Raw genomic sequence first — 13006 nt, forward strand, 5'->3', positions numbered from 1 at the left:
AACACGCTCGTCGGGGGAAGCCCCCGCGTGGGGTCCGATACCGAGAAGGCGCCGAGGGACGCGGGCACTGGATGCGCCAACGCCCGCCCCCCCCCCCCCCCGCACGCGCCCTCCCCGCACGCGGCCCGGGCGCTGGAGCGCGTGAGGCTGCGCGCGTCGCCCACCCGCCGCGCGGCTCACCCAGCACCACGGCGGCGACGGTGGAGAGCAGCAGCCAGTTGTTCTTCAGGAAGCGCTTGTAGTCGCAGCCCTTCCTCGCCGCTTTCTTCATGGTGGGCGGTGGGCTTGGGGCCGCGGCGGCCGCTATTGTGCGCGGAGCTCGGCCGTGCGCGTCGGGGCCGCAGGACCGCGGGCGGTTCCGCGGCGCACTGGAGGCGGGATGCGGGAGCGTCGGGGAGACGGTGCGCGCCGGCCGCTGCCGCTGTCACTGCCGCTGTCCTGCCGCCGCCACCCGAGATTGCGCGCCGCGCCTTCAGCTCGGGGAATATGCGTGGCGGGCGCGCCCGGCCCCTCCCGCCGCCGGGGCGCTGTGCGGCGCGCGTGCCAACCAGCGAGGAGGAGGGCGGGGCGGCGAGCAGGAGGCGGGTAGGTGCGTGTGCGGTGCGCCCGCGGTCCCGGCGGACCAGGCGTGGGAGCGCGCCCGGCGCGGGAGCCGAGAGGCGGCCGGTCCCCCGGGCGCGGCGCCCGCCCTGCCCTCCGTGGAGCGTCTCGCCGGTTTGTTTCTTGCTGGGCCGGCTAGGTTTCCGCGTTTCGGGCTCCCTCCTCTCGGTAATCCAGAACGGGAGGAGCCGTTGACCCCTTTGGCTTGGCCTTTACCCTGCACACCCCTTCGGTCCCCTTTCTCCACGCCAGCCGCCACCAGCACCTCCCTGGAGGACGCGATGCCCTTTCGGGTAGGGAGCCTTGGGGGAAACTGGGTTCTGCCTTGGGTCCCCTGTGCTGCCCCGCGCAGCCTCTGGGAGGAGGGAAAGAAAGACACCCGGCTGGGGGGCAGCACAGGACTGTGAACTTTCACGTGAGGCCTCTGACCACCATGCTCCCCCCCGCCCCAGGATTATTAACTGCCCTTGAGTCGCGGGAGGTGAAAGTCCAGCAAGATCGCCTGTGAACACAGGGCTTGGAATGGGCCCTCTTAGAACTTCTCTTTTGTTCCTTGCGAAGGGCTCTGTGGCTCAGAAGGGCCTCCACACGGTGAGACTTGGCAGAGGAATGAAGACCAAGAGGTTCTGATGAGTGGGCGGGGCCCCTCGCAAAGGCCAGAAGGACTGGAAAGGCAAACAGCCGAAGCTCGGTGAGTGGTGCGGAATGCCCCCTGCGTGGCTGGGCGAGTCTTCTGACTTTCATCTTTTGTTCTATCCAGTTTTTTCACTGTTCCTTATAAAAAGTCCCTCTTTTCACATCACCACCTTCACAGCTCTAGGCCACCTTCTCTTCAGATTTACTAACATTAAGTAAGCCCTGAACCTCTTTCTATTGTGGAGTCTACTCTCTGATTGGGGAGGTTGGAGGATCTCGCCAGATAGATTTTCTGATGACTAAAATCCCACAATTAGAGCTTCATTCCTTTGGCTTAAATGGATAAAAGTATCTTTGAAGAGATAATAAATTAAGCTTCACAAACCATATACACTTTAGTATGCATGAGTTTACCAGCTCCCTTCCAGAAAGAAAATCTGTCTATTTATTTATTTATTTATTTATTTATTTATTTATTTATCTTTATTGTTGACAGTATTACAGATGCCCCCCCCATCAATCCATTCCACCCCCCCACCCCCTCCTGAGTCCAGAAAGTAAATTTTGAGAGAAGGAAAGATAGAAGGATATCAAGGTCATTGTGTGCTGAGGAATATATGAAGAAATGTTAGGAAAAGGGAAACTATCGAGAAAGAGGGGACAAAGATTTTCATCTCACACCAAAAAAGATGGAAGTACTCAGATGTCCAACATGAAAGGAATAGTAGATATATTATGGAACTGCCACGTAACAGTACATTATGCAGCCTATATAAAGGAAGTTTATGAACTTTCTAAAGCACATATTAAAATATTGTGAAGGGAGAAAGGAAGATTAAAATTGTATGTACAATATGATCACAACTATGTAAAACAAACCCATGAACTTAGAAAAACGCCTAGAAGGAAATACACCAAAATTTTAACACTGCTCATCTTTGGGGGATGTATTTTCCACAGCTTTTATTTAGCATATCCATGCCCATTACAGTTGTGGGTAGGGCAGTATTTAAGAAGTAAATAGGCCCTGAAGAGAGAAAAAAGTGGAAGAACATAAAATGAACTTTTACATCATAACTTTTTGAGGTGTAGTAAGACAACTACATCTGGGTTTTGGGGATAGAATATTTAGGTTTAAATCTTAGCACCACCACTTACCAGGTGGGTGACCTGGGCAAGTTGCTTAAATATTTTGTGTCTCAGTTTCTGTACCTGTAAAATGGGGGCATTAATAGTATTTATCTCATGGGGGTATTGTAAGAATTGAATATAATGTGTATAAAAGACTTAGACCAGCCCTGGCCAATGTGGCTCAGTTGTCACCTACACCAAAAGGTGGCCCGTTTGATTCTTGGTCAGGGCACATACCCTGGCTACAGGTTTGATTTACCTCCGGTTGGGGCATGTACGGGAGGCAACCGATAGATGTCTCTCTCTAAAAATCAATAAAATTAAATATATATATATTTTTAAAAAGGGACTTAGACCAGTGCCTGGCATACAGGAAGTGTTATCACTAGTTTTACTTGGAGTCAACCTGGGCAGGCATCTTCTAGCTTCCTCTCTCTGTTGCCTGCCTGTTGTTGTATACCCTTAATCCCTTCTGAATTACAAGAGCACTTGCATATTGATCAGTAGTAATTGCCCTTTAGAATTGCAACGAACCTTTAATCTATTGCACGTTCACACCTAAAGCCCATATAGTGCCTATTTGTTTTATGCTTTGCCGGAGCCTGCCGGCAGTCGAACGGGAACCTGATTGAGGGGGTGAGGATTGGAAAAGAAAGACAAGAGACAGGATGGGATCGGGAGGGCTGCAGCTCATTCCTGTTGCCAGCTGCCAGCCCCGAGTTTATTTTCTCCGCTCAATATATACAGGCACTGTTGATTGTGCTGAATAGCACCCCGCCCCACATTTCTTCCCTTAGCCCAATATTAAGTAATTACTCCAAGGTCCTACGAATGCCTTTTCAGAGTAAACACCCTGCCTCCTGCAGGAGCTCAGGCCTTGGAAAGTATCCTTATCTCGGCTTCTAATGGGAACTTTTGGGGAGGATAGAGTCCTTGGCTTGGTATGTGGCTTAACTATCCTTTAACCCTTCCGGCCGGGGCCAGCTTCCTAATTAGCCTTTCTAGAATTTAGTGTTGCTTTGGTGCCTCAAGGACTGGGTCAGGGAGCAGGAGGGCACCTCTGCAGCTCACCCAGGCAGCTCCTCTGTGCCTGGGGCCACTAACTCATCCACATCTCCCTGGGGAAGCATTTTCCACTGATACCGTTGCATGGGTCTCTGCAAATTGATAGCTGGGACACTGAATGCAAACCGTTCCCTGTCCCTCGGATGGAGGGGGAGCGGGGGGAGCAGGGCGAGTGCTAGCACCGCTGCCCACCACTCGGGTCAATGCCTCAGAGATTTCTCTCTTGATGGCACTAGGGCAAGCGGGCCTCCCGGGTCTTTCTCCCTGGGCAGCACCTCGCCCGGCGGGTCCTCCCGGGGGGAGTCCCGCCGGCTCCCCACAATGCTTATTTAAATTATGCAAATTTAAAATAGTGCAATGTAAAAAGGTAAATAAAGCCTAAATATATACACTCATTTTGAAATAATGAAAATCTCCTAAGTTAAAAATAAAAGTCAGGAATCTAAAAAGTTCAAAGTGAGTGGGCCAAGTGAATGATAAACTCCATTTATGCTATTGCTACATGGCCGTTCTGCTTTAGCTGATAATAAAAAATAATTAATAAGCAAACAGTTCTAATGCACTTATGTGCTAGGCATCTTTTTAACTGCTTTACACATATTAACTCATTAGGGCTCCCTCAAGCTTAGTGAGGTAGGGACTATTGCCACCTCATGGGGCCCTTTGAAGAGTCAGTCAGGCGAGATGTTTGTATTTTCATTATCTTCATTTTACAGCTGAGGCGTCTGAGTCAAAAAGAGGTTAAGTGACTTGCTTAAGTTCTCTTCATTAGTAAGAGGAGCGAGGACTGGACTAGGTAATCTGACTCGAGCTAAACGCACTAATCCGTGCCTTAAACCTCTGCCTCTTATATAAGGAACAAATACAGAATTGTTATGGGAAAATTACTCTTGAGTTACGTGAATTTTACGTTATGCAAGATCTTCAAGAATCCAGCTGTGCATATCCAGGAGACACTAAGGTGTCCTAACGTGCTGTGCTGCGGTGGAAACTGCACGCGTTTTATGGGGCAGTGACTGAATTTCTGTCTCCATTGCTGCTTCTGGCACCTAATTATGATTTTTCTGCTTAAAACAAGAAATGGTCAAGGAAGCATCGCTTTGGGGAGGGGGTAGAGTGGAGACCCCTAGTGCTTAAATTTTACTCTTTTACTTGATGCTGCCTCCTGCATGCCCCCGACTGGGGATGGAGCCCGCATCCCAGGCCCCATTTCCAGGTCCCTCAAATTCCTTCCTCTTGCTGATACAGATTTTTGGTTAATTCTTACTAGATTACATTTGGCCAGTGTGCTTTTAAAATTTTTTTTTAAACATATCAGTAACTCTGGCACTTCATTTATTGTTATTCTTTTTTTTATTATTGGCCTGGGATAGTCATGAACACAAATGATCTCCAATTGGACATGTGTTAACAGGCATTTCCCTCTTTCTGAGGGAAACTTGAGCACTCAGTTTCTGGAACAAAAACTTCACTCTTCTGTCCCGCCGGGCGTGGCTGAGCAGTTCACCTAGGATCCAGGAGATCGAGGTTTGATTCCGGGTCTGGGATCATGCCTAGGATGCAGGCTCGATCCCCAGTTGGGGGTGTGCAGGAGGCAGCCGATCAATGACTCTCTCATCATTGATGTTTCTCTCTCTCTCTCCCTCTTCCTTCCTCTCCCTCAAATCAATAAAGATATATTTAAAAAAAATAAAAACAAACACTTCACTCTCCTGGGATAAGAATTTAAAGCCAAATAGAAAGAATTGTTAGGAGTTTTACCCCTCCAAAAGAATGTTAACATCTCTCTTTTCCAGGTCCCTCAAATTCCTTCCTCTTGCTGATATAGATCTCTGGTCAATTCTTACTAGATTACATTTGGCCAGTGTGCTTTAAAAAATTTTTTTTAAACATATCAGTAACTCTGGCATTTCATTTATTGTTATTCTTTTTCTTTTATTATTGTTGACTCATAAACTCTTTTGTTAATTATTAAAAAAAGGAGTCTTTGGCTTTGCCACACAAGGTTAAAGCAGCAGGTGAGAGCCTGGCTTTACATATCCTTTGGGATAGAAATGAAAAAAGGCACTCAAACGAAAAGTCAAGTTTCAGTTTATGAGCATCTCTAGAAATAGTTTGCTGGTTGCATTCTACCATCATAAAACATATTCAGTTGATTGCTTTGCCCTCCTGGGGTCTTCATGGGGAGAAGGAGGTCACAGGGTACTAGCGTCTCCTTCAGCATCTACAACTGTGCAGCCATTCATGACCGATGGATGGTAAGAAGGATGCTGTCAGAATATTCAGATACTCTTTTGTAACAGTCTCTTCTTTATCTTCCAATCTTGATCTGGATTTAATTTATCTCAGACTGATAAATCAAAGAGTAAAAGAACTGTAGTTCATTAAATCTTCATAATAATTCTCCAAGCAATATTTTATTAAGATGATTTGGCTTGAAGAGACTTATATATTAGTTAGATGTCCTTGAACTCTTGGATTCAACAGAACTTTGCTCCGTAGGCTTTATTGCTCACTCTGACAAACTGAGGAGCAATCCCATTTCATTTCAGAATGTGAAAAAAAAGTTATCTGCTTCCTAGAATCTGTGTGTCCTTGAACAAGTCATTTAACTTTTCTGAACCTGTTCCCTTATCTGAAGGTACTATTTAAAGTAATGAACACAAATGGTCAATACATATTTGAAATATATGAAACAATTTCCAGTCTCACTGGTAGTCAACTAAATGAAAATTTAAACCAATGTTTGTTTACCAGCTGAATAAAGATATTTTAACATAAAATATTTTAAAATTCACAATTATAAAATTTATAATTTTAACATTATAAGTTGTAAACTTGGAGAAGGTATGGAGAAATGGGTAGTGTCACACACTGCTGATAGTCCTAGAAAATGCTATGACTTGTCTGAGGATAATTAGACAATTTGTAACATTTCCCATCAAAAGTGTCTATATTCTTTAACTCAACCATTCTACCTCTAGAAGTTTATACCAAAAAAATGCTAAAGGGCTGCTCATCCCAGCTCAGTTGGAAACAATCCTCACCCAAGGAAATTTTTTCCATTGCTTTTCAGAGAGAGTAGAAGGGAGAGAAAGAGACATCGATTGGTCGCCTCTTGCATGGTCCCCATCCAGGGCTGGGGATCGAGCCTGCAACCAACGTACATGCCCTTGTCTGGAATCAAACCCAGGACCCTTCCATCTAAGGGCCAATGCTCTAACCTCTGAGCCAAACCGGCTAGGGCTCCCCTTTGTTTTAATAGTAGTCATTCTAATGGGTGTGAACCAATTCAAATTTAAGATTACAGAGTTTTGATTAAACTTCTTTGATTTACTGTGTATCATTTTTTTCCTTACTCTGAAAATCTTGGTTCTTAAAGACATTAATTTGTGTATTTATTTCCTAATCTTAAATGTACATATAATAGTTTAAAAAGCAATATCAATATTCCTTCTAATAATAAAACCACTGAATGCAGCTTAAGATTTCTTTGTGGTTCTTTTATCCCTAGGGTATATCCCCCAAGGGATATATAGTCAAATTACTGTGTTTGAAAGTCACTTGAAATAATTATTTTCCTTGTGTGGTTATGCTATCAGTTTGATACACAGTTGGGATTATAGGTTTCCATTTGTTTCCAATTTTAGAAATTATATTTTTAAAAATTTGATAATTTTTAAAGTATATAAGACATTTATATAGTTCAGTCAAAAGTATATAAAACAGTACAATCAGGGAATTCTCATTTTAATCTCCATCTCCTCTCTTTTACTCTCTTCTCTCCTGCCACGTGTAATAATTAGTAGATATCTATTAGTGTTTGATTTATTTTTTTTAGAAAATATGTTTCAAGCTGCCAACATGAAATCACAGAATGTGGACTTAGAAAGAAATGTATAGTAACGCACTGCTATGAAATATTTCTACCAGGCAAGTAGAACCTTAAGGGCATAGATAATAATAAAAGGCCGTAAAAATAATTACGAAATAGTGAGTTTTTTAGTATTTATTACCTTCATTTTTGATATAATAATTCATTTAGTTTTACATTTATATAGTTTTATTTTTTAAAGTATAAGTATTTAACACCAGTTCACAGACATTTCTGAAAATTAAACAATTGGCTTTTGTGAGCTGGTATGAGCCTTCACACCACCCAATGTATACCTTGTTTTAATACCTGAATAGAAAGTTCTGTCTGCCTAAGCTAGCTAGCACTAGGATCATCTACATATTATGATATGCATAGGGCCAGTTTTTCTCTCAGGAAAAGAAGTTCAAAGGCAGGCTGCCTAGTGTTTGTGTAGAAACTCCATGGTTGGTTCCTTCTTCTCTTCCTCACGGTCCAAGGTGGCTGTTGGAGTACCAGATATCACATCCATATACCAGAGAAAGAAGGAGGTGGGGAAAGGCAGAATGGGCACTGCTTGGTGGAGGCAGTTTCCTTTTAGGATATTTCCTGGAGATCTCATACACCTCTTCTGCTTACAGTTTGCCATACAGGACTTAACTACCTGGTCACACTAGCTGTCAGATAAGCTGGAAAATGGAGACAATTTTGCAGACTGCTGCCTCAAATAAAATCAGGTGGGTTTTTTTCATTTTAAAAAAGTAAGAATTAGGAAATAAATATTGGGAGGCAACTAGCAGGCTGTACCCCTGTACCTCTAAGTAAAATTTTCAAGCTCATCTCCCAGAAAGCTACCTCCGAGTACACCCTGTATCTCCTCTCTAATCTCCAGTGTTTATGCTCCAGTGATCATTTTGGGTACAATATCATAAACTTTCTTATGCCATTATTTTGGTATTTTATTTGTATGTCAGGTTTCTACTTCCTAATTCACTTATGCTTTGTGCAATTATAAATTTATATGGGCAAGGTCTATATTTTACATTTTTGTTTTGTTTCTTTTACAGCTTAAAAAAGATTTTTAAGACATAAAATGAAATTCGTAATAACTACGATTTGATTTGGAGAAGCAAATACACATGAAAGACTAAAAAATACAGAGTATTATATACACGCCCCTCTCTCTCCCCCTCCCCCTTCCTTCTGTTATTCCTTTCTCCCTCCAGTTTAATGTAAAGGGAAACCTAGGGAAGATGGAAGGTAAATCTTTTATTTTGGCTAGGCAATGCCAGGTATAAATTACTGGTAATTTTTAGGAGCTGGAATTGGTGATGTCAACTTATGTTGAGTCAGATTTCTTTTGTTCTGGGCATCTCACAAGAATGACTCTAAGTAAACACCTATTATCCTACCTACTATTAATATGTGTTAATTTTTCATGTTTTTGAACTTTGTAAATATAATATCACACATCAAATTTTATTAGGTCTGGCTTATTTTACTCCACATTATATTTATGAAATAGTCCAATTTATCAAAAATTTCTTCTAAGTTTGGTGCATTTAGGATTTTGTTTAAGAAATACTTGTGTACCCCAAGGGCATGAAGATATTATGTGTTATTCTTTTGTTTGTTTGTTTGTTAATCCTCACGTGAGGATATTTTCCCCATTGTTTTTCAGAGACAGTGGAGTGGAGGGAGGAGAGACAGAGAGGGTGGGGGGAGAGAGAAACATCGATGTGAGGGAGACACATCCGCTGGTTGCCTCCAGCACGTGCCCCAACTGGTAGGTGGGGAGCAAACCCCAAACTCAGGTGTGTACCCTTGACCAGGACTCTAATCCTCCACCCCTTGGTGGGCAGGGGAAGCAATAACCACTTAGCAACACTGCCAGGCTGTGCGTTATTCTTGAGGCTTTATTGTTTCACTTCTCTCATTCGATCTAAAATCCACTGGGAATTCATTCCTTTGAATGGTGTGGGGTAGAGGTCAGGATCATTTCCTTCTGTGGATATCCCATCAACACAGCAGCATTTATTGAAAATATCATCCCTTCTCTGCTGCACTGCAGGGTCACTTTTGGATATGTGTGTGTGTGAATCTGTTCCTGGACACTCTGTTTTGTTTCATTGATCTGTTTGTCTGTCTTTCCAGCGATCCCTACTCTGTCTTAATTATGGTAGCTTTAGAATCAGCTTGTGTATTTGATATTGTAAGTCTGCTAACTTTTTCTTCTTTAAGATTGTCTTGCCTATGAATGATCCTTTGGATTTCCATATAAAGTTTAGTTAGTGAATGTATGCAGAAAACTTTCTGGAATTTTGTTTGCCTGTAGATCAATTTTGGGGAGAATTGGTATCTTTACCATATTGAAGATTTGTGGATTTTGAGTCTGTTGATACATGAACCTGGTATATTCCTTCATTTATTTAGGTCTTCTTTAGTTTTTCTAAATAATATTTTGCAGTTTTCTGTGTAGAGGTCTTGTGCATCTTTCATTAAGTTTTTACTGTTGTAAATGGTATCTTTAAAATTTTTTAATTTTCTAATTGTTTGTTGATACCTAAAATTGATTTTTTATGTTAATCTTTCCAGCAATCTTGCTAAGTTCATTTATTAATTCTAATACTTGCATATTATCTTTTATTTCCTATTATCAAGCATATTCTTTGTAAATAATGACAGTTTTACTCCTTCCCTTTCCATCCCTTCCCTTCCTTAGCCTTTTTTGTCCTGGATAGAACATTGAAAAGATGTGGTGACAACAGACATTCATGTCTCCTTCCCAATCTTAGGAGGAAAACTTTCAATATTTCACCTTAAGTAAGATGTAGAACTATTTGCTATCAGATTATGAGAGTTCCTTTTAGTTTGTTAGGAATTTTCTTAATAAATGGGTGTTTAGTTATATAAAATGCTTTTCTTCTGCATCTGTAGAGATAATTATATGATTTTCCCCTCTTTTTCTGTCAGTGTGGTGAATTATGGTAATTAGATTGTGAATGTTAAACCCTTGCATTCCTGAAATAAGCCCAACTTGGTCATGATGTGTTATCTTTTTTATGTTTTTTTCCTAGATCACATCTGCTAATTTTAATAATAAATTTTACTTCTATGTTCATGAGCATATTATTTTACTCTCTTATAATGCCCTTATCAGATTTTGGTATAAATGTTTTGTAGGCCTCTCAACAAGACATCTCTATCAGAGGATTCAAGCCTGGCCGGGGGTGGCCCAGCGGTTGAGCATCAACCTAGGATCCAGGAGATCACGGTTTGATTCCCAGTCAGGGCACATGCCTGGGTTACGGGTTCGATCCCCAGTAGGGAGTGCAGGAGGCAGCCGAGCAATGACTCTGTCATTTGATGTTTCTATCTCTCTCCCTTTCTCCCTTCCTCTCTCCGAAATCAGTAAAGATATATTAAAAAAAAAAAAAAAAAAAAGAAGGTTCAAGACATAAAAGGGAAATTAATTCAGACCTAGATGAAGGCGGGCTGAATAACCAAGGAAGCACGCTATCTGACCAGGAGAAAATACAAGGAAGGTGGAAATGGCAGACTTAAAGTCTACACAAAAGAGACAAAAGGATGCCAGATGCCTTTGAAGAAGATTCCTATGAAGAAGACCCTTTAATTCTGGTTCTGCCCTGAAAGTATCGGGCAGAAATATATCACCAGGGATTGATGGGTACCGATAGAATTATTTCAAGCTACAGAGACGGAATCTGTCAAAATCCTAAAAGACTGTGTCGGCAAATATGGAAAACAAAACAATCGCCTGCAGATTGGAAACATTCAATATACCTCCCATGTTTTCAAGAAAGGAGATGCCAAAGAGTGCAGTAACCATAGGACCATTGCTTTAATTTCCCACCCAAGCAAAGGAATGCTCAACATGATGCAACAAAGGCTTCTACCTTTTACGGAGCAAGAAATGCCAGACGTTCAAGCTGAATTCAGAAAAGGAAGAGGCACTCAACATCTAATTTCAAACATTTGTGGGATACTGGAGTGCCTCCAAGAATTTCAGAAAGAAGTTAGTCTGTTTTATGGACTACAGTAAAGCTTTTGATCGCGTGGGTCATGAAAACCTGTGGGTTGCCCTGAAAGAAATGGGTGTGCTCAGCACTTGATTGTCGTGATGCATAACATGTATTGTGGATAGGAGGCCACTGTCAGGACAAAATATGGAGAGACAAAACAATTTCCTATAGGTAAAGGTGTCTGACAGGAGTGCATTTTATCTCCCCATTTTAAAAATCTGTACACAGAACATATATGAAAAACTGGGCTAGACTCAGAGGAAGGAGGAGTGAAAACTGGTAGGAAAAATATCAATAACTTAATATATGCAGATGACACTGTCTTATTGGCAGAAAGTAGCAATGCTTTGAAATGACTTCTGATGAAAGTGAAAGAAGACAAAAGTCATGACAATGGGAGAAATATACTTTAACATAGACAATGAAGATATGGAAATCGTTAAAGATTTTCCTTAACTTGGTTCAGTTACCAGTTCAAATGGAGACTGCAGCCAAGAAATCAAGAGAAGGCTGAGACTTGGAAGGGTAACACTGGAAGAATTAGGAAAGATCACTAAGACACCCTGGCCAGGTGCCTCAGTTGGTTGGGGGCATTGTCCCATACACCAAAAGTTTGCAGATTTGATCCCTGGTCTGGGCGTGTGTGGGAGGCAACTGATCGATGTTTCTCTCTCTCTCTCTCCCTCTCTCTCTCAAAGTCAACAACAACAACAAACCCTCATATTCTCACGTGAGGATTAAAAAAAAAAGATCACTAAAGCAAAGATGGATCATTAGAGACCCTGTATTCTCAATTACTAGTTATGGATGCAAAAATTAGTGAAGAGGGCTGATAGGAAAAAAATTGATTCATTTGAAATACGGTGTTGGAGGAGAGCCCTACAGATACTTTGGATTGCTAGAAAGACAAACAATTGGATCCCAGAGCAAATTAAGCCTAAAACATCACTGGAGGTAAAAATGACAAAACTGAAGCCATCCTACTTTAGGCACATTGTGAAAAGACACGGTTTTTGGAAAAGACAATAATGCTGGGGGAAATAGAAGGCAGTAGGAAAAGAGAAAGACCAAATTTGAGTTGGATTGGCTCCATAAATGAAGCCATAGCGTGGCTCTCTAGGGGCGGAGTGGGGGTGTGAGCACAGGACACTGGGGACATCACTCGTTCATAGGGTTGCCAGGAGTTGGGGCCGCCTCAGTGGCACATAACACACAGAGGCGTCAGGACTCCGCTAAACGTATGCTGTATGCATTTTTTTTCTTTCTTTGGAAGAATTTCTGTAAGATTTGTTCTTTTTATTCCTCTTAAATGTTTCAGGTAATTTACGAGATCCGTTTTGTTATTTGAAAGTTGTTGATACTTGTTTTATGGCCTGCCATATAGCAAATGTTCCCCGTGTCTTCAAAATAAAAAGTATTCTGGTGCTGTTTGGTTCTGTGTTTTTATATGTTAGTTCTATCAAGTTTGTTAATCAGGTTGTCTGGATCTTTTCTATATTTACTGATTTCTGGCTTTGCTTATTCTTTACGTTACTGAGAGACGTTAAGATAAAATCTCCTGTTGGTAACTGTGCATTCATCTATTTCTTCTTTTAGTGACTTATGTATTTTTTTGCTTCACATATTTTAAAGGTGTACTGTTAAGTGCATACAACTTTGGAATAAATAATTTTGCACT

General features: G+C 41.9%; 1 protein-coding gene and 1 long non-coding RNA gene across 2 annotated transcripts in view; one reads left to right on the forward strand and one right to left on the reverse strand.

The window, feature by feature from the left end:
* The window catches only part of SLC1A1 (solute carrier family 1 member 1), a 70233-nt gene extending 69903 nt beyond the window's left edge, over nt 1-330 (reverse strand). Inside the window, exon 1 of the mRNA XM_087822680.1 lies at nt 181-330. Within this exon, the coding sequence (XP_087678806.1) occupies nt 181-271 (91 nt within the window). The 5' untranslated portion in view covers nt 272-330. The remainder of the gene's footprint in view (nt 1-180) is intronic.
* Nucleotides 331-705: 375 nt separating this feature from the next.
* On the forward strand, nt 706-10640 carry LOC107538148 (uncharacterized). Its single transcript, XR_001603293.2, has 4 exons — nt 706-893; nt 1162-1291; nt 7927-8022; nt 10469-10640. It is a non-coding gene; the product is annotated as an uncharacterized LOC107538148 (long non-coding RNA).
* The last annotated feature ends 2366 nt before the right edge of the window (nt 10641-13006 follow it).

This window comes from Miniopterus natalensis, chromosome 12 (assembly GCF_054644295.1).
Source record: "Miniopterus natalensis isolate mMinNat1 chromosome 12, mMinNat1.hap1, whole genome shotgun sequence".
Lineage (NCBI taxonomy): Eukaryota > Metazoa > Chordata > Mammalia > Chiroptera > Miniopteridae > Miniopterus > Miniopterus natalensis.